The sequence below is a fragment of the Gekko japonicus genome, unplaced genomic scaffold (genome assembly GCF_001447785.1).
Source record: "Gekko japonicus isolate JY-2015 unplaced genomic scaffold, Gekko_japonicus_V1.1 scaffold28, whole genome shotgun sequence".
NCBI classification, from domain to species: domain Eukaryota; kingdom Metazoa; phylum Chordata; class Lepidosauria; order Squamata; family Gekkonidae; genus Gekko; species Gekko japonicus.
Window position 1 is genome coordinate 1,399,625 of NW_015177010.1, and position 22,655 is coordinate 1,422,279.

The 22,655-nt window shown below is 42.3% G+C and overlaps 1 protein-coding gene across 1 annotated transcript in view; it reads right to left on the bottom strand.

Moving 5' to 3' along the window:
- RFX4 (regulatory factor X4) overlaps positions 1 to 21,794 on the bottom strand; it is an 80,203-nt gene extending 58,409 nt beyond the window's left edge. Inside the window, exons 1-3 of the mRNA XM_015427559.1 lie at positions 21,785 to 21,794; positions 10,664 to 10,750; positions 2,403 to 2,463 (exon numbers count right to left, since the gene is read on the bottom strand). Coding sequence (XP_015283045.1) covers positions 2,403 to 2,463; positions 10,664 to 10,750; positions 21,785 to 21,794 — 158 coding nt within the window. The remainder of the gene's footprint in view (positions 1 to 2,402; positions 2,464 to 10,663; positions 10,751 to 21,784) is intronic.
- Between the last annotated feature and the right edge of the window lie 861 nt (positions 21,795 to 22,655).

Genomic DNA, 22,655 nt, shown 5'->3' on the forward strand with positions numbered 1-22,655 from the left:
CTAAAATAAGAATATCATGGAGCACTTTATTAATGTTAATTGGTTGTTTTTATTCTGATTTTAATGTTTTATATTTGCCGGTGCCCTTGTTGTGAGCCGCCCTGAGCCCGCATGTGGGGAGGGCGGGATAAAAATGTAAGAAATGAAATGAATCTCTCTCCTTACACTGATGCTGACTGCAGTGGCTTGCTGCATTTCTCAACAGTAGTATTGTGTCAGCACTACAGGCATGCACTACTGAGTTTACACAGCAACTCTGCAGCACTTTGATTCTATGTAAAGGCCTTCTCATCAGCTGCCCCTAAATTATGGAGCTCCCAGCCCAGGCCGGGGCTTTGTCTAAGCCCTTTCTTTACAGGCCTTCTAGCATCAACTGAAAACACGTTTATTTTGAAACAAGAGAGTTGGTGTCGTTCCTATGTTCTTACCTATACAATTGTCCTATAGTGTTTATACTGGTTTTATTGTTGCAATATAGGTTCTGAGCTGTCTTTGTGTATTTGTTTACTTACAGTTGACATAAGCAGTTCCTGAATAAATAGTGCAGTCAGTTGCTGCATCATCTCAAGGATTTAGGAGTGAACTGGGCTCAGAAGTTCAGTTGAAATGTTTTGTCAGGGTGATTGCATTAGTCCAATTTTTGCCCTGGATCTTGCAGACAAATTTGTAATAAACAGGCGTCATTTCCTACAGGAGCGGAGCTCCGGCAGTAAAGAGTCCAGGGGGCGGGCACATGCAACAAGCCCCACCCCCTGCTCCCAGCAGTCCTCAGTCAGAGCAAGAAGCAGCCAGGTATGTTGCAGAGGTCCCCCCGGCCCCCCAGTCCAAAACAGTCCAGTGGCACCTTTAAGACCAAGTTTTATTCAGGTACAAGCTCTCCCTCCTCTGAGAGGACAGATCTGCACGTTCCCCCCCCCCCAATAGCTAGCAATCCAAAACAGTCCAGTGGAGCCTGAGCGGTGGGTGTTGCCTTCTGACACACTTCCAGTGATCCCAGGGGGTGTGGCATATGCAAATAAGTTATGCTAATGAGTTATGCTAATGAGCTCCTGCATCTCTTTTTCTATGAAATGAACCCTGGTAATAAATAAGCAATTCTTATTAAATACAGGAGTTGTCATAGTGTTTCCAGTTTCACTGATATCATTAATAATAATTTTAGTGTGTATGTGATCAACATAATGATCACTTTAGGCCTGGTTGAATGGAATGGAACAGCTAGGAATAAACAGCAACAAAATGGTTGACTGTCATCCTCAAATCTATTATTTAGAATAACATTGAATGGAAGATGTGAGTTCTTTTGCAAAAAGTAGGGGGAGGGGGTATGTGTGATAAATATATATGCATGAAACAGAATAAAGAGCAGAAAGTAGTTGTGTTGGCAAGGGGATTGGATAATATAGTGTGGCTTTTTCATCTCTCAAAAGTCTGAGATATGACAGCAAATATGCTGGCATTCCCGCAGAGCTCAGTATCCCAAGGGTGTAGGGATTTGCTTACCTCTATGAATGAGGATGCTGGAAAAAGGTTTGAGTGACTATTGCTGCCAGTATTTGCTTGTTTTCTTTTGGGAGCAACTGCGTGATCTAATTAGCTGTGACGTCTTGGCTCACAGGACTATCTGCACAGGCTATGCAAATGTAGGAAGGATGGAGCTTGTTTCTCCTAGGTCGATACAGGGAACTGGACACAGTAGTTGGAGAGGAAAATCAAATTTTACCAACCAAAGCAAACTGTGGTTTGAAAGCTAGGAAAATATAATTCCCCAGCTGGGGAAAGATGTGTGAATTCCCTAATAATTTAACAATGATGCCATATTCTCTGCACAATTAAATAATAGTATGGGAAACACTCTATGAGTATAGCCCTACTTTAAGGGCTCTCACATTTGTATTTATGGGATGTGGTTCAGTAAATGGAGGATGGCTTAAAGCTCATTCAGTCTGAACCCAGGCAAATCTCTCCTGAAGTTCACAGCACAGAACTCTTTTATTATGCATATTTCTGCGCTTTTTATTGTCCTGCAGAATTTATGCTGGTTTTTCTCATTATGGGATAAGCAAGAGTTTATGTTCCTCCAAAATCAGGTTTCTGAGATTTTAGCAGGAGTTTCCATATATACTAGCAATGTGTTTTTTAAAAATAAGCAAAAACAAAAGCACAGTCTCAAAAGCAGAATTGTTCATCTAGTATTATATTCTGAATTTTTTCTTGCATTTGCAAATTATACTCACAACCTGATTATAGGGAAATGACATAGTTCAGTGATCCAAAGCCCTGAAGCACTATTAAAATCATCCCAATATTCTGTTATTTTTTACTCTTCTCAAACCAAACATAGGTAGCTTAAAATGTTTAACGATTACACTGTTTTCTTCTTTTTAAATAGGGATTCTTACCATTGCAGAGTAGCTGGAGTAGAATGTGGTTTGGATGCTCTGTTATTCTCTTTTTCTTCATCTGTTGAGAAAAAACAATATAAAGGGACATGCTTTCAGCTAGATCTCTTTGCCACTAACAAGGAGATAACGGAATAGTTTTGTAAATAAAATTCTCGAACGTCCAAGGTAAGTTCGGAAATATACAAAGTACAACTCGAGCAAGTGTGAATGTGCATATAATTTTTAGTGACAGACCACAGGCTCAGCGGTATTGCCAAGCAAGCAGTGGCGCTGTGCTTTCTCATGTAAGCCAGAAAGAAACAGAGGGTTGTGCATCAATAGAGTTCAGTGGACTGAGCCATAATCCACTTCTGGAAATTTTCCATACTGGATTTTTTAAGAAGTGTTATCTTCTTTATTGGAGAATAATGTATGACATGATAATAAAGAAACTGAGAGACGCAGGAGGAGGCAGATGCTTCTCTACAGGCTCAGCTCCCTGCCAGAAAGGCTAAGGAAGTGGGAAGCCATTCCTAATATTGTATGGGTCAGATACTGAAGGGTTGTTTGTTTGTTTTTTAAATCTAACTTCCCCCTTCTAAAGGCGATTTAATTATTTACTTAGTTCATTTATACCCCAACATTGTCCCCAATGTGGAACTAAAATGGTTTATATCATTGTCCTTTCCTCCGTTTTACTCTCAGAACACCTCTGTAAGGTAGGTTAGGCTGAGAGAGTGCGACTGGCCCAAAGACAGACAGAAAGCTTCCATGGCAGAGCGCAGGCTAATAGTCCTGATGATCTGATCAGTAGAGCAAAGTCAGGCCCTCCTCCCTTCTTCACAATCAGGGCTATTTTTGGGCAGGACGCACAGGAACGGAGTTCCGGCTGGCTTCCAAGTTGACCACACCCAGCAGGAACTCATTAGCATAATAGGCCACACCCAACAGCAGAAACTCATTAGGACTGGCTACATTAGGGGTGTGTGGCCTAACATGCAAAGGAGTTCCTGCTACAAAAAAGCCCTGGGTTTTGACAACAAACAAGGTAAACAGAATAACAAGCAAAAGGTGGGTGTGGCTGGATGACCACACTTCTGGTAACATGGGGGTGCGGCCTAATGTGCTAATGAGCTGTGCTGTCAGGGGTGTGGCCTAATATGCTAATGAGTTTCTGCTGTTGGGTGTGGCCTATTATGCTAATGAGTTCCTGCTGGGCTTTTTCTACAAAAAAAAGCCCTGTTCACAATAATAGTAGAATGGAAAATAGGGCAACAGTGGTGATTAGGGTTGCTGGTGGCTGTTGTTCCTGGAGATTTGGAGGGAAAGCCTGTGGAGGGGGTAATTTAGGAAGAGATTTCACCTGGAATCTGTGGTATAACACAGATTCTGCCCTCCGAAGTCATCATTTTCTCCAGCGGAACTGAAGCCCGTAGTCTGGAAATGAGCTGTAATCCTGGGAGAACTCCAGGCCCCATCTGGAGGCTGGCAACCGTAGATGATATTACCTGGTTCTGAATAACAGCGGTTCACTGCCATTGAGTAGGGAAGTATAGTTTCAGTTGCCTGAGGCTTTGTCATTAACTTTTATAAAACTAGTATTATCCAGTTAAATCCACAGGCCAGTAGCTTCAAATCAGCTTAGCCTAGTTAGGACTGATAAATTGTGATTTCACAAAGGATAGTGGGTTGACATCAGCTTAACTAACATGAGGTAAAATGTATCATTTACCTCACAGACACACTGACATCACCCAAGCACAGGGCTCTAGTCGGGGGGGAGCTCTCAGGTACGGAGCTCCGGAAGGGAACCTCTAGGGGGCGGGGCGGTCACGTGGTGAAGCCCCGCCCCTTTCTTTACCCCGCCCTCTGCTTCGATCCTCATTCCGTTTGGGAATGAGGATGAAGCAGGAGGGTAAGTAGCCGGGCCTTCTGACACACTTCCGGTGATGTCAGGGGGTGTGGCCTTCTGTCACTTCCGGTGATGTCAGGGGGCGTGGCATATGCAAGTAAGTTATGCTAATGAGTTATGCTAATGAGCTCCGGCAGTTCTTTTTCTACAACAAGACCCCTGCCCAAGCAAGCCAGAAGGCTATTCAGCCGCCATACATGGCTTGTGGCTACACATCATCCAAACAAAGCAGAAGAATAAATAACAAGCCTTTCGAAAGGATTCAAATCAGCTGTCGTATAAACCCAGCAATCCACTCAGATATCTGGCTGACAACCTAAAGGTAGACAAGTTAGACCAGTAATATCAGAGGCCAAGCAATAACATCACCTCAGCAAGTCAAAAACACTTAGGCAGTAATCCTACAGTGGCTGGATATTAGTTCAACATTCATTAGAGATGCAAAGCACTCATATTGCTGAAGTGAAGGCCACACTAAATAAATAGCAAAAATGTGTAGACAGTCAAAAAACAACCAAACAGGAAGATAATATTCTGTTTGTTTAGTAACAATAAGAGACTGCTGAGATAATTCCCAGAATTCAAACATATGTTTCACTTGGTGACTTGCCACAAAAAGTGGCAAGTTACACGTGAGTGAGCTATCACAATCAATCAGACAAACACAGTGAGCTATCACAATCAATCAGACAAATCACAATCAATCAGACAAACTTTAATTCTCTTTCACATCTCCTTAAGTCTTCTCAGAGAAATACATACACTCAGCAGTGTAGCATCAAGTGGTAAGAAATCAGGTGAGCCCTTGACAGATGACATATGTAGGTAGAAATCAGTGGATGGAGTGAGTGAGTGGGCTCTGCACTCCTCTATGAAGGGCTGCTAGAGGGGTGCCTACATGCATACAAACTGTACCCACATAGACTCTGCACCATGTTTAGGAAAGTGTTAGGGGGTAGTTATGTGTTTGGTTATAAGCAGAGGCAGGGCAACTGTGGCCCCGGTCACAGGAGAGGATTAGGGCCGGGAGAGGGACGGATCGGGGGCGAAGCAAACGGGCGCGATCCCACCGCAACATCTGGGAAGCGTTGCGCGCCCGTCCCCGATCCGGCCCTTCCGGCAATAATCCGCAGCAAAAAAGAACCACCTACCGAGGTGGTTCTTTCCGAACGGCCGCATCAAAGCCGGCCATGGGATCGCCGGCACATTCTTCCGCTAGTGCATCCCCGGGTCCTGGCCGAACTGCGCATGCTCAGACATGCGCAGTTTGGCAGCCTCCCGTGGCTTCCTCCCCGGTCTCCCCGGCATCTGATCGTGCCAGGGAGCAACTGCATGGCGGCTCACCCTGCCGCCGCATGCCTATTTTGGTGCGGCTTTTAAAAGCCGCACTTTGCCCATTCTTTTTGTCCCTCGTGTGGCAGGGAGCGTTGATAGCTCCTCCTCCCTCTCTTCCTGTACTGGGTTCTGCCTAGAAATGTTTTCTATACAGAGCTGTTTGTGATGTTCATGCTTATGAGCAGGGCCTTTTTTGTAGAAAAAGTCCAGCAGGGACTTATTAGCATAATAGGCCACACCCAACAGCAGAAACTCATTAGCATATTAGGCCACACCCCATGCCTTCCCTTGGCTTGCAGAGGTTTTGGCTGTAGTGGGCGTGGCCAACTCAGAAGCCAGCCGGAACTCCGTTCCTGTGCGTTCCTGCCCCAAAATAGCCCTGCTTATGAGAACTGACCTTTAGGATTGCTGCCCAAACTCAGTGAGGAGGGATAATTTGGAAACCTCATTCCACCCCACAAGTCTTATCCTCCAGAATTCTCTGAGCTTCTTGGGACTTACAGCACAATCCTAAGCATGTCTACTCAATGGGGCTTACTCCCAGGAAAGTATTTTGTGGGGGGGGGGGGGTTGGCCGTCAAGTCACAGACAACTTATTGTGACCCCACAAGCGTTTCAAGGCAATAGACACTGAGAGGTGGTTTGCCATTGCATGCCTCTGCATAGCTACCCTAGACTTTGTTGCTGGTCTCCCATCCAAGCACTAGTCAGGGCTGACCCTGCTTAGCTTCTGATTGGGCTAGCCTGGGCTACCCAAGTCGGGGGGAAAGGTAAAGTACACCATCAAGTTGCAACTGTGGTGACCCCATGAAAACCTCAGAGGGTTTATAAAGCCAGAGATGAGCAGACGTGGTTTGTCATTCCTTTCCTGTGCAGAGCAGCCCTCGTCTTCTTTGGTGGTGACCTTGCTTGGCTTCCATATTTTCATACGATTGGAATAGTCTGGTCTATTAGAAGTGCTAAAAGGTTCTTAGAAAGCATTCTTAGGATTGTACTATTAAGCAGGCTGATTTCCCCTCTTGCCTTTTTACCTTTTGCTGGTGCTTAGCTCTCTCAATATTCCATTCATTCTGGACCATTTGTAGTCCTTGCCAGACTGGTTTGGGGGACAGGTATTCCTTGGGGGCTAACTTACAATTTTGTTTGCATACCTGAGAGTTTCCATGAATAGGAAGATACCCTACTTTGTCAGTGGATAGACTGGATTTGCTGCTTTTCTCATCCTAATGAGTTTACTTTTAGATATATAGATATAGACAAATTGGGACATGCAAGAAAATCTCACAGATTCTCCCAGCTGCCCCTCTCAGGCCTGGAGATGTATGAAAAGCAAGGATTTGCCACACCAAAAAGGCCACAGGAACATCATGGCATATTTGCCCATGCTACCACACAGACTATTTGTTTTTACGTTTATATTCTACCATGGCTCAAAATTACAGTAAAACCAACCAACAGCATAATGACCACCTTAAATCAATACTAAAATACACACAAAGCCAGATGGAAGAGTTTGCCTTCTAATCATTCCCATAGTCCTAAAGGAATAGCAGATTAGAAAGATGCTGAGTAATTGTCTAGCAATCCAGGCAGAACAGGCCAAACAGACCATTCCTAGAGTGAGAATTCCACAAGGAAAGAACAACCGCAGAGAATGCCCTATTCACTGTAGGCACTAGCCTTGCTTGTGATGTCAAAGAATGTCGATTTTAAGTATGATAAGAAAACATTGCTGATAAATAATTTTAAATTTGAATCACACTGAAGTCAGTTTCATGATGGTTGCAGGGTTTGGAACCAGCTAATGATATTATCAGAATTCAGCGGTGAATTTTACTGTCGCCACCCACAACATCAACACTTTTGAAACTGATATACCTTCTTGGTTTTTCACTGCGTTCAAAATGTGTATGGTGCATGAATTTTAAAGGCTAAATCAGTTACATGACTGATCACAGCACGATGAAGGATTCATCCCAGGTAGGTTTGCCTGAATACAGTTCCTTCTTTGGAATCCAGCTGTTTTGTCTGAATCTGGAGTGTAGTAACTTATAAATACATGTTACATACCTACACTGATTAATTTAGATTGGTTTGCTGCTTATTTCCAGGTAATCCCTTTAACCCCCTTACAGTGTTATCCTAAACAGAGTTACATCCTTCTTAAATCCATGGGCGTAGCTCTCTTTAGAATTACATCACAGCCATGATATTGGCTGTTCAGGCTTCTTTGGCCTTGGTACTTCTCTGGGTTAATTTTGAATCTTCCTCTCTAGAGTTCAGCCAGGGCCCTGATTCTGAGAAACTTGATTCTTGAGATTAATCATGCATAGACTTGGCTCACACATATGTTCCTTATAAACAACATGGTAATTACAATGATTGATATGGCATTAGCTATTTCAGTATAGAAAAATTGCTAAGAAGTAAAATTTTACTTTGTTATTACTAAAACAGAAAGCAGAATTAAATCTGAGGAACTACTGAGCAATTTTTACAGGTACTGCAGGGTGTGAAGCTATTTTAATTTAGTAAAAATACAACGGGGTGTGCGTGTGTGTGTGTGTGTGTGTATGAGAGAGAGAGGGAGGGAGGGAGGGAGGGAGGGAGAGGGAGAGAGAGGTTTATGACATTTTGATTGGAATAGGGAAAGTGAACAGAGAGCTGTTTCTCCTTGTCCCTTAATACAAGAACTTGGGGGTCACCCAATTAAATTGATTTGCAGTAGATTACAAATAGTGCATGCTTAATTTATAGAATCCAGTGCCTCACAAATTAATGGTGGTCAGTAGTTTAGATAGTTCTAAAAGCAGACTAGGCACAGTTATGAACGATAAGTCCATCAATTAGCCGTGATGGCTAAATAGAGCCTCCATGCTCAGAGGCAGTGTACCTCTGAAGACCAATTGCTACAGGCCAATCATGGCAGGGGAAGGTTATTGTCTTCTTGCCCAGCTTCTAGGCTTCCTGAAGAAATATAATTGGGAAACTGTGGAAAACAGGACTTGGGGCTAGATGGATCTTTGTCTGATCATAGCTACTGAAATAACTCTTACCATAATCTATAGATTTTAAGAACTATTTTCCTTTGGTGAATTATAGCCAAGTAAATGTTTTCCCCATGTATGGAATCCAGGATTTAAAAAACAACCTGTCCAGCTCTGATGTAAACAAGAAAGAGATACATAGGTACAAGGAGGGTAGAAATCATATTCCAGTATGGCACCACCCATAACACCTCTGTGCTTGCAGCTACACCTATAGTAATTATAAAATACAACAGGCTTAAAGATATTCCTCTTTTTTGCAGTCATGGATAGTAGCACTTCTTAACAAATAATAGTCACACACTTTCTCTACTATCTTTCCAACCGCATGCAAAGGCTTAACACTATGCCCTCAAAAAGAGATTTCTTTGTATCCTCTATTATACATTTGGCCTGTCAAAGATTTCTGTGAGTCTCAAATGAGTGCATACTGCCCTGTGAATATTTGTCCAAAGAAAGACATTCTTTTACTATCTCTGTGTCTCAAAAATAAAAATATGAAGAAGAATGTGGAGTCTATAATGGATGTTATTAAATTTAATCCTTTAACGGCCACTTTATTTTGCAACAAACAAGAATCTTGATTGGGCTTGTCAGGCTACTATTAAAGGAAAGAGTAGTGTAATATCTTTTATTAGGCTGAACTAAAATGTCACAAAATGCACAAGCAAGCCTTCAGGTTATTCGAAACTCTTCTTCAAGCTTGATATTGGTTTAAAAATAAAATTAAGGGGGCCTGAGAAAAAGAGGATCTCCTCAGCAAAAAGGTCTTCTTACTTTTAAATTAAAGCTGGAAATTCAGAGGAAGTAGTAGATCTTAGCCATAGATCATTATAAGGGTTGTTGTGAGGGTAAAATTGAGGAAAGGAAAATGACGTAAACCACTTGGGTCCCCGCTGGGGAGAAAGGCAGGGTACAAATGAATTAAATAAATAAATAACAGTATTGTGCTACTATGATCTAGTAACTGCCATTTTTAAAAAGCCTATAACTAACCCTCAGGTGGCACCAGAGAAGGTGGGTGGCAGCTGTGGAGATGAGGCAAAGAAAATGGCACTGATGTGTGGAGGACTTCCAAAAATGTGCACTTTCCTGTCCGCAAATCATCCAAAGGCTTTGACAGCAATCTTTCCAAAATAGATTGTATCAAATCAGATTGGGGAGAGATCACACTCTGTCATAGCAAAGTGGGGAAGAACCTGAAAAGAGGGCGATTAGGGGACTATGTCATATGGATGGTAAAAAAACAAAAATTCCTGCTCCAGTTTGGATACCAAACAAAACCTCCTAGTGAAAGTAACCACAAATTATTAATATCATCAGCATTATCATGATATATTCCTGCAAACAAGCATGAATGCTTCCATAGCTTTCCATTTCTGAAAGGTTTTGCTCTGCAAATTTGGGGGGTGGGGTTTGACAGAGCAGGGAAGAATTGTCCCCTCAGGTCAACAACTTGAATCTAGGGCTGTTTCTGTTTGTGGAGTCATTTTGTGAACAATACTGAATATATCTGCTCACCAGGACTGGGTTGAGGTTATGAGGGGCCAAAGTATGTCTACACTACACATTAAAAATCAAATTCTGAACAAAAAAAACCTTAAAATGTAAATCATTCACTACATGTATTGTTGAGTGACAGTACACTGTGGGCAGATGGATACCAGTAAAACAACAGCTCTAAGGTCTTACAGGCACACAATCTCCGAACACAATAGTAAAGGCCTAAGGGTGGAGCGGACTGTGCCATGTGGCCCAAATCATGCCCACTCCAGACTAAAGGGGTTGGGTGTTTTTGCATCCTGCCTCATGGCTCATACACATACCACATGAATTATACAAAAGAATAACATAGCAGGGAGAAAGGTACACAAAGAAACATTCAAAATTGGGGGAAGTGGTTACAAAAGGCAAAATAAGTTGCTGCTTTCCAGAACCACAAAATCTATCTACTTCTGTTGAAAATTAACATGGAATATACTTACTTTCATCATTAGAAACATTCCCCAGAGACGTGTGACTGGAATAGCGTTTGTTTTCACTTTCACTGAGACATCTTTCAATCCAGCTCTCTACAAAACAACAAAGAAGGTTTGTTTGTTTTTAATTAGGAAATATTTCCACTTTAACAATAATGTTCGACACAATTCTACAATTAGGATCAAGTCTAGGGTTGACAACTCCTGGTTTGGAAATAGATGGCGATTAGAGGGTAGTGCCTGGGAAAGAGGGATTTAGGGGAGGGAGGGACCTCGGTAGTGCATAACGCCATGCAGCCCAGTTTCCCAAGCAGCCAGTTTCCCCAGGAGGAGTGGAATAAGTGATTTAAATAAATAAATAAATAAGCAATTTATATAGTTTGGCAACCCCTATCAAGTTCCACCTCTGCTCCTGAGGTGATCAGGAAGCCCCCCCCCCAGGCCCGTAACTAGAACCTTTCTAGTGGGGGGGCCTGGGGAAAGTGGGGGGGGAGGGTGTGCCTCTTGTCATCTTCGAGCAGGGCGGAGGGGGAGCAGAGGATCGGGGAGGAGGCCCACACAACCCGTGGGGAGGCCGGGCCCCGTGGGCCCCATGCGAGCTACGGGCCTGCCCCCCCTTCTAGCATTTTACAGAATGTGCAAAACAGAAATGCTCAGGAGGGCATTATTATAAAGGATTAGAACTGTAGTTTAATGGCACAGCACAGGAAGTCATTTTGGGGGGATATCGTATTGCAGTCTACTGTATGCATCACCTCCCCTTTTGCTACAATGTCATCTACCTTTGTCACCCTCCTTTATTCATTATGGTATGCCATGCCTCAGACCATTTTTGTTGTCTTAAGACAGTTTTTTGTTTGCATTGTTTTCCCAGTTCTGAAATCCTAGTCCTAGTGCCTTGTTTACTGGAGGCTCTTGCTGTCTAATTGAATCGCGTTTCATATTTTGTAATCTGCCTCGAGTTTCAGTGATGAGAAAGTTGGGCTATAAATGAGGTTAATAATGATACTGGTCTTCAGAAAGTCATTTGTTCTTAGACTTCTCCACAAAGTAGTAGTAATAGTGACCCACATTGCAATAAAGAGAAAGATGGGTTAGTAGTAATCAGTAGAAACTAACAGAATTTCTATTCCAGTCTGTGTACATGAAAATTCCATTTTCAGGTTTGCACAGATTTTGGCCAAGCCTTTTACTTAAAAAAAAACACCAAAAACTCTCTGGTATTGTTCTTTTTCTTTGGGCACTGTATACACGGTGACTCTGCATACACCATTTATACATATAAAATCACTTCCAAGTTGGAACTGACTCACTGACACATTCATAGGGTATCAAATTATACACACAGTGCACATATAATGTATTCAGGAAGAACTTGAGTTTGATGCTGTCTCCTGACCTCACATGCCCCAGGTGAGATTGAGGACTTCTTCACTAATTAGAACATGCAATTTGTTATGCCTTAACTAGTTGTTAAGGCATCTGGAAGTATAAGCCAGGCAAGTATCCTTGTTAAAGCACCTGATTTGTTAAAGTGTGTTGTTCAGACATCACAAAATTAGTTCCAATCCAGCCTTGGTAGAGTATCTGAGGGGAAGGGGAAAGGCAGTGCTCTTGCCCATGGCCTTCCAGCATCATTCTTATTATGAACAAACCATGGTATGATCATGATGTCTGAATGCCACCTAAAGGTAAAGGTAAAGGTTCCCTTGCTCGAAAGCCAGTTGAATCCGACTCTAGGGTTGCAGTGCTCATCTCCGTTTCAAAGCCGAAGAGTCAGCGGTGTCCGAAGACGTTTCCGTGGTCATGTGGCCAGCATGACTAAACACCAAGGCGCACGGAACGCTGTTACCTTCCCACTGAAGTGGTACCTATTTATCTACTTGCAATTTCTTGCTTTCGAACTGCTAGGTTGGCAGGAGCAGGAGCTGGAGCTAGAGATGCTCCGTCATGCGGCACCCGGGTCTCGAACTGCTGAACTACCGACCTTCCACAGCCTGCAGTTCAGCGTCTTAACCACTTGAGCCACCGCAGCTCCTGAATGCCGCCTATGGCACCATAATTACTAGAAAATACTAAATCATGGGATCTTTGTATATCTCTCAGTTCAAATGGGAGACAATAAAGAGTACTTCCGAATGGCTAAAAAAAATCAGTACTAACAGGAAAACTGGAATTCAGCAGATACACATTCCAAGACATACTAATTACTAGTACAATATGAAAATGGGATTGTAAACTCGAGTGCTCAAAACTTGAGACATAAAATATAACTCATAACAGGTTAGCAACTCGGCACAGAGCAAACCAAGCTACACATGCGATAGGCTGCTGGGCTATGTAGGTTCTGTTCCCCCTTCACACGCTTTAATCAGACGTAACAGGGAGTATAAGCACAGCCAGAACCATGTATCTATGCTCCTTTATGTGTATATCTAATCATTTATATATCACCTTTCACATCATGTGACATCCAAGTCTCTGTGAGAAACTGCTGCAATCCTTCAACAAAAGCTTTAAGAACATAAGTAGAGCCTGCTGGATTAGACCAGTGGTCCATCTTGTCCAGCATGTCTTGTGACAACATGGGATCTCTCCACATCCAGACCAAAACAAACAACTAGTACTGGTGGAACTGGTCTTGCTATCCCTCCCACAGCTCTCTGAGCTAGGGTTGCCAGGTCCCCCCTGGCCACTGATGGTGGATGGGAAGCATAAGGTTACCAGATTGGGAAACTCCTGGAGATTTGGGGATGAAGCCTGGGGAGAATAGGGACCTCAGTGGGGTACAATGCCAAAGAGTCTACCCTCCAAAGCACTTATCTTCTCCAGGGGAACTGATCTCTATTGTCTGGAGATGAGCTGTAATTCCAGGGCATCCCCAATTCCAGGGCATCCTTACTTTGAGCTCTACTCAAGAGACCCCCACCCCTTTCTTTCTTCAGTTCCTGTATCTTTCATATTTTTCCTAAATTGTCACCCCACATGCCTGGGTATACCCAGACTTAGGATCCCAAACACCAGGGTCAGGGAGGTGCTTATATGAAGGCCACACATGTGTATTCACTCCCATGTGGTAACAGGAAAATGAGATAAACAGGAAAATGAGATAAAACAAGGACAAACAGATTAAAAATAGTTTTTATTCGAGAGCTATTATTGCTTTAAATGCTGTATGAAATTGGAATTTGGGTGACATTGGTGGTTTAAGTTGCAATGTGAACCTTAAGGGAGTTATGGGATGGTTGTGAATGGTTGTGTGAGTGTATGAGTATGGTTGTAGATCACCGAACGATTGCACCTTTAATTTCGTTGTACTATGTACAATGACAATAAGGTATATTATTATTATTATTATTATTATTATTATTATTATTATTATTATTATTATTTGTTTGTCTCTAAAATCTAGTACTCGGAGATACTCGAAAATGAAACCCTGTGTATACAGACATTCTATTAAGTCATCAGCCATGATACACCTATTCTGCATGAATTTGTCTAATCCTTTTAAATGCTATCCAAGTGGCAGGCCATCATTACATTTTATATTAATTAATCATTATGTGAAGAATACTGTCCATCACTAAATTTGCTTTCCTTCAAAATAACACAAATGTGAACTGCATGGCTCCCAAGAAGGCAAGCAGAAATCCTATGACCACTGTTCTATAGACTTAGCAGTCTCTGCCGAAGGAGTATGGTGGTGGTGGTGGTGGTGGTGGTGGTATGGATTCGATAAGCATAGCTGTTCCTGTTTCTAGATATCATCCATATTTGTGTCTTCAATGGGGTCTACACCATGGTAGTGCATAAGGGAAGATAGAGATTGGATGAGTACTAGTAGGGAAAGGACATCTCCACCTACTTGACTGGTTTAGAATTGCACTATACACTTATAATTTAGCACAAAATAAAGGGTTTCTTCCTTCTTTTACGTAACACATTTATAGACAGCTAAATTAGCTATATATTTTGTAATGATTCTTGAACTAAAATGAGTTTTTAAAACTTGACTTTCCTTGCAAATCTACTTAAAATTAAAATATCATCTTTGAATTCACCCTGTGATGGCTTCAACCTCCAAAGTATTCCAAGCTTAACTGAGGATTGCAAAAAAAACTCCTGAAATTAGGATTGTATTCCAATACGAAGTAAATCCTGTAGAATTCCAAGAGGCTCACTCTCAAGAGAGTGTGCATAATATCATACAACCCAATCCTATGCATGATTGCTCATTGACGTCAATAGGATTTACCCCCAGGTAAGTATCTACAGAGCTGCAGCCCTAACAATCCAAATATGTGTACTTGGAAGGAAGTCCCACTGAAGAGAATGAGATTTACTCCCAAGTAAGTGTGCATAGGAATGCAGCATTAGTCATTCAGAATCAAGGTGCAATAGTCTAGCCGGGTGGACACAAAAGAATGAGTGAATGATGATTACAAAGTCCAAATCTGAAAGAAAACTGTCCAGCTTTGTTATTGGACGGAGCTGGTGAAAATAATTTGTGCTACACCCTGAATCTACCAGGGAAGAAAACTACAACCATGACAGCTAGTCCTTTCTCTCCTAGAGCAGAAGACCTCTTGGGCAATTATTTTAAAAATGGCTGGAAATCATCAAAAAATCCTTAGTACTTTGAAACAGTTTAATACATGGCCTCTATGGCATTATACCCAGCTGAGGTTTCTCCCCTCCTTAAACCCTACCATCCCCCAGGCTCCACCTCCAAATCTGCAGAAATTTCCGCACTCAGAAGTGGCAACCCTGTCACTGACATGGTGCTTTAGGATTCAGCCAAACCTCTGTGGTCTCAGAGCATCATGCCAGCTTCATGTCACTTCTGGGTATTCACTGGAAGTGATGTTACACCCACTGGCACAACATCATTCCTCCTTCTCTGCCTCCCTCTCTCCATTGTCTGGCAACCTTATTCCTACCTCTGCTAGAGAGGAAATCACACTTCTACTGACTCTGCATCATTGGGCCTTAAAGACAGAATGCAATAAGATGCTACTGAGGTAGTAAGGATGCGCAGTAGGCTGTGCTGTGCTGCTCTACTCCACTCCACTGAGAGCTGGTGTGCTATGGTGTTGGACAAGGATGTGGGTCAGCCATGTTCACATCATATCATGCCAGGTGACTTGGACCCACCACAATCTCACAGCCTAATCTACCTCATAGGATTGTAGTTGTGAGGATAAGGTGGAGGAGGAAAGAACAATGGGATGTCACTTTGGGTCCCTATGAGGGAGGAAAATAAGACAAAAGAATCAAGCATTCCACACAGAAAGGGAAAGAATCTCCCCCTTCATTTTTGATGTTCCCATACCCATAACTATAAAACATCAAGAGAAGCATTAGCATGACTTTCCCCTGCTACAATACGTTATTTTCCCCACATAATTCATGTAATATAAAAGGAAGTACTTCTTCACCCACAGTGTAATTGACACATGGAATTCACTGCCACAAGAAGTGGTGGTGGCTACAAGCATGGACAGCTTCAAGAGGGGACTGGATAAACATATGGAGCAGAGACCCATCAGTGGCTATTAGCCACAAGGTATAGATGGAACACTATGTCTGAGGCAGTGATGGTCTGTATTCTTGGTGCTGGGGGGGCAACAGTAGTGGGGCTTCTGGTGTTCTGCCCCACTGGTGGACCTCCTGATGGCACCTGGGTTTTGGCCATTGTGTGACACAGAGCGTTGGACTGGATGGGCCATGGGCCTGATCCAACATGGCTTGTCTTATGTTCTCAAGATGGTTTTTAGGGTTTTGTTTGTTTGTTAACATAAGGGAGCATTAAAAATACCCAATCTCCAGTAGTTGGTGTTTACAAATTGTAATGTGCCGAGACTCTGTGCATGAATTCAACAACTCCATCAAAGTTTTAAAATGTTGTTTATCCTTGAACAGTTAAAATTCAACTTGCAGTACTATATAAATCTGCAGATGCCTTCCAGTTACCAACTGTGCCAACAAGCCTACATCAGTTCATACAGCAGGGTGGACATATATAAGTCAGAAGCAGGCTTTGCCACTACAGTACTTTTTGTGTATGGAATATGTGCAAAGGGTTCTCTTAAAGACTAACATTTTCCATTTTAAAATTCAGTTTATATTTTAATCATGGGGCGTAGTCTGCAAATCCAACAGGCAGTAGTCTGTTAATCTGTAGTTATTCTATACAAATTTAGCACACATCAGTAGCAAATTCAGTACATACAGCAAGCAGACAGTGTACTTTGCTTCAGTTCTCTTTTTTAGACTTCTGGTTGGTTCTACAACTCAAATCCGATTTCATTGTTTATTGAATGTCCCATTTTGTTGGTTGGATTGACTCACTCTATGTAATCCACCTTGAGTCCCAGTAAGAAAGGCAGTTTACAAATAGCACAAATAAATAAATATTTCCAACCAATTCTCTAGTGAACTGAATGCACTAGTCCATTCTTCTTGTTGTTTTTCAGTCGCACAGTCGAGTCCAACTCTTCGCGACCCCATGGACTACATCACGCCAGGCCCTCCTGTCTTCTGTCATCCTCCGGAGTTTGCTTAATTTCATGTTCGTTGCATCGATAACACTGTCTAACCATCTCATCCTTCTCTGTCCTCTTCTTCTTTTACCTTCAATCTTTCCCAGCATCAAGGTCTTCTCCAGTGAGTGCTCCCTTCTCATTTGGTGGCCAAAGTATTTGAGCTTCAGCTCCAGTATCTGGCCTTCCAGGGATCAGTCAGGGTTGATTTCTTTTAGGATTGACTGATTTGATCTCCTTGCAGTCCAAGGGACTCTAAAGAGTCTTCTCCAGCAGCATAATTCAAAAGCATCTATTCTTCGGCGCTCAGCCTTTCTAATGGTCCAACTCTCGCAGCCATACATGACTACTGGGAATACCATTGCTTTGACCATACAGACTTTTGTTGGCAGGGTGATGTCTCTACTTTTTATTATGCTATCTAGTTTTGCCATAGCTTTCCTCCCAAGGAGCAAGCATCTTTTAATTTCATGGCTGCAGTCACCATCTGCAGTGATCTTGGATCCCAGGAACGTGAAGTCTGTCACTACTTCCATGACTTCCCCTTCTATTTGCCAAGGAGTGGTGGGCCCAGATGCAATGATCTTAGAGTGGTATCATCTGCATATCTGAGGTTGTTGATGTTTTCCCCCAGCAATCTTAATTCTGGCTTGTGATTAATTCAGGCCGGCATTTCGCATGATGTACTATGCATATAAATTAAACATGATCCACTGGAGAAGGAAATGGCAACCCACTCCAGTATCTTTGCCAAGAAAACCCCATGGACAGTAACAAAAGGCTAAAAGATATAATGCCAGAAGATGAGCCCCTCAGGTCAGAAGGTGTCCAATACACTACTAGGGAAGAGCAGAGGGCAAGTACAAGTAACCCCAGAAAGAATGAAGTGGCTGGGCCAAAGCTGAAAGGACGCTCAGCTGTGGATGTGTCTGATGGTGAAAGGGAAGTCCGATGCTGCAAACAACAATACTGCATAGGAACCTGGAATGTAAGATCTATGAATCAAGGTAAGTTGGATGTGGTCAAAAATGCGATGGCAAGACTGAACATTGACATCTTGGGAATCAGTGACCTAAAGTGGACAGGAATGGGCAAATTTAACTCAGAAGACCATTATATCTACTACTGTGGCCAAGAATTCCATAGGAAAAAATGGTGTGGCTTTTACAGTCAATAAGAGAGTGAAAAGGGCAGTAATGGGATACAATCTCAAAAACAACAGAATGATCTCGGTCCGAATCCAAGGCAAACCATTCAGCATCACAGTAATCCAAGTCTATGCCCCAACCACTGACGCAAAGGAGGCTGAAATGAACCAGTTCTATGAAGACCTCCTAAAATTAACACCAAAAAAGATGTCCTTATTATCATAGGGGACTGGAATGCTAAAGTAGGAAGTCAAAAGGTAACCGGAATAACAGACAAGTTTGGCCTTGGAGAACAAAATGAAGCCGGGCAAAGGCTAAGAGTTTTGTCAAGAGAACACTGGTCAGAGTGAACACCCTCTTCCAACAACCTAATCTACACATGGACATCACCAGATGGACAACACTGAAATCAGATAGATTATATCATTTGCAGTCAAAGATTGAGAAACTCTATACAGTCAGTAAAAACAAGACCTGGAGCTGACTGTGGCTCTGATCATGAGCTACTCATTGCAAAATTCAGGCTTAAACTGAAGAAAGTTGGGAAAACCACTAGGCCATTCAGGTTTGACCTAGATCACATCCCTTATGAATATACAGTGGAGGTGAAGAATAGGTTAAGGGACTAGATTTGATAGACAGAGTGCCTGAAGAACTATGGACGGAGGTTTGTGGCATTGTACAGGAGGCAGCAATCCATCCCAAAGAAAAAGAAATGCAAGAACGCCAAGTGGCTGTCTGGTGAGGCTTTACAAAAAGCAGAGGAAAGAAGGAAAGCAAAAGACAAAGGTGAAAAGGAAAGATTTACCCAACTGAATGCAGATTTCCAGAGAACAGCAAGGAGGGATAGGAGGCCTTCCTGAATGAACAATGCAAAGTAATAGAGGAAAACAATAGAATGGGTAGGACTAGAAATCGCTTCAAGAAAATTGGAGAGATCAAGGGAATGTTCCATGCAAAGCTGGCCATGATAAAGGACAAAAATGGTAGGGACCTAACAGAAGCAGAAGAGATTAGGAAGAGATGGCAAGAATACAGAGAAAAACTATACAAGAAGGACCTCAATGTCCTTGACAACCACAACAGTGTGATCACTGACCTCGAGCCAGACATCCTGGAGTGCAAAGTCAAATGGACCTTAGAAAGCATTACTAACAGCAAAGCTAACGGAGGTAATGGTATCCCAGCTGAGCTATTCAAAGTCCTAAAATATGATGCTGTTAAAGTGCTGCACTCAATATGCCAGCAAATTTGGAAAACACAACAGTGGCCACAGGATTGGAAAAGGTTAGTTTACATTCCAATCCCAAAGAAGGGCAATGCCAAGGAATGTTCAAACTATCACACAATTGCACTCATTTCACATGCTAGCAAGGTCATGCTCAAGATCCTACAAGCTAGGCTTTAGCAGTACATGGATAGAGAACTGCCAGAAGTACAAGCTGGGATTTGAAGAGGTAGAGGAACTAGAGATCAAATTGCCAACGTTTGCTGGATTATGAAGAAAGCGAGTACCAGAAAAACATCTACTTTTGCTTCATTGACTACACTAAAGTCTTTGATTGTGTGGATCACAACAAACTGTGGCAAGTTCTTAAAGAGATGGGAGTACCTGACCACCTCACATGTCTCCTGAGATAGCTGTTATAAGGGCCAAGAAGCGACAGTTAGAACCGGATATAGGACAACTGATTGGTTTAGCATAGGAAAAGGAGTATGACAAGGATGTATATTGGCACTAATCCCTAGTTGAGTGTTATTTATGTTATGTATAGCCCATTTTTCTCATTGATACTCAAGGCAGATTACACAGCATAAATCAATGCAATCAGCAGGATGGGACAGCCAATATGCAGGGTAACAGGATTAGGATTACAGAAGTCTGAAGCCAAGCAGAAGTCTGAAACAAAGCATCAGTATTAATATGACACCTTACACAATGCAGAAATAACATAGTAACATAATACATGCAGGCAGCAACAGATAATATGCACTACACACAGTAATATAGTCCACAGTCCCTTTTCCTTTATTAAGAAATCTTTCCCTGAACCATTCTGTTGAAATATTGCCTTTGTTAAAATGCCTTCATGAATAATTCAGTCTCATATAGTTTGTGGAATGTCAAGGGAGTGGGATTCTTTCTGACTTTGTCATGGCATAATGTGGGGGTCATAGCAGAGAATGCATGTGTATAGCCAGACAATGATGGCAGGATCCCTATTTTCTCCAGTTATTCATTAATATCATGCAATATCAGCTTGGTAAGGCACAAAACTGCATGCATATCTGAGTGGTTACAGGAAAGGAAAATTGACTTGATTCGTGTAACAGAAAGATGGTAGGAAGAAAGTTATGTGCTTTATCTGTCCCAATAAACTCCAAACGGTGATGAAATCCTTGACCAACCCCATACAGGTAGCTGGGGAAGAGGGGTGACTATTACCATCTGTGAGTCCTTCAATTTTCACAGATTCCCATTTCAAACTATCACTGGCTTTGAATGTAATGTAAACTTCTTATATGGGAGAATAAGGCACTGCCTAGCAATCCCATCAGAATTTACAGAAAAGCATGAAATGTAAACAAGAACAATAAACACTGTAGGGTAAAAACACCATAAAGTCATAGATGTAATGCCTTCTTTAAGAACAGAATATCACCAAAATCTCAAGATAATATATTGAGCAACGTTGGTAGCCATTTTGGAGGTTGCTACACAAACCCCAACCAACACTGCCCAATCCAATCTTTCAATCCAATCATTATTAAAACAGTCATGGACCAGCACAAGTCATAGTTTGCATAGATCACGATAAAATATAGGCATGATACAGTGGGTAAACAATAATTAAATTAAATAAGCGAAAAACTACAATTATTATTAAAATTCTTCAATATGCAAAACTTTTGGACGGATTTTGCAAGCTTCTCCACAAAACTTTGCATTAAGAGCAAAGATTTAACAAAGAGTTTTCATCTATAAGTAACATTCTGGCATACACCAAATCTGAATGACCAGGATGTCTGCTAAACAAAGGAAGAATAAACTTAGAGCGGATCTCTTGATAAAAAAGGCAGTGAAGTAATACATGTTCTACAGTTTCAATCTCCTCTGAATTACAGGGGCAAAGCCTATCTGCCTTGGGAGCCTTTTTGTATCGCCCCTGAAGAAACACAGAAGAGAGAGCTTGCCATCTGGCAAGGGAAAATGCCTTCCATTGACTAGGAATCTCCAGTTGGGAGAGATAAGCGGCTGGGACAACTGCATATCTAGAGCTCTCTGAGGACAGATAAATCAGTGACCTCTCTACATCTGACTGTCACTCAGTGTCCAACAGCCTTTGCTTTAAAATTTGCTTCACCTAGTCATACCCCATATTCAAAATGGAATGAGGGGAGAAGCCCAGACTCACCAGCTTGTTATTTACTACCTTTAGCCATGACGACTGATGACTGGCACAAAGAGTCAAGGGAGTAAAGCCCTGCGGATTAGTTTAGCTTTAGCCATAGGTAAATGCAGGCAAGACAGACCCTGGCTGCAGCTTTTATCATATCAGTCTCCAGGGGCAAATTCACAGGCACAGTGAGACATTTGGAGGGCTGCTCTCAGAAATTTCGATTGCACTCACTCCAAAGGTGCAAAGCAGGACGAAGGTGGCCTGAGCACTGTCCCATATAAAACCTGTGCCAGTGTTTTGGGCAGCTGGAATATATTGTCCACCCTTCGTATGTAAAAATTTAATTATACTGTGGGCAGATTTTTGGCCTGTAAAAGTTAGGAGAACGGGAATATTAAACTGGAGGTGGGAAGGGACAAAAAAGATAGAAGGGGTATGTGAAGAAAGCAGAGAGGGGGAAAGGGTGTGTGGATGTGTGCAGGGAGCCAGGGCTGCCAACAGAGTATGCCTGGGGGGACAAAATTTCCAGGGCCCAAGTAAGCTGGCGGGCCTTTGAAGCCGGACTCATGCTGCATTCAGAATGCAGCCACTTTATTTTACTTCTAATGCAGTTCTGTACTGCAGCCACTAGGGGTGCAGGGAAGGCAAAGCACAGTAAACAGCAGTCATTGTTTTCTGCATTACTAAGAGGAGGCAAACACTTTTATATCCTGTTAAAACAGTCAGCCAAGTCAGCACTAGAGCAAGGCAAGATCAGTAGCAGAGCTCATGGCTGCTTGAATCATTGCCAGGCTGCAACCTCCTAACGTGGTTGTTGTTTCCATGTTTCTTTCCTTCCATCCAGCTCCATAGTTTTGTCTGCTCATCCAGATCTTTCCAGTTATCATGTTGTAGAAAATAAAAC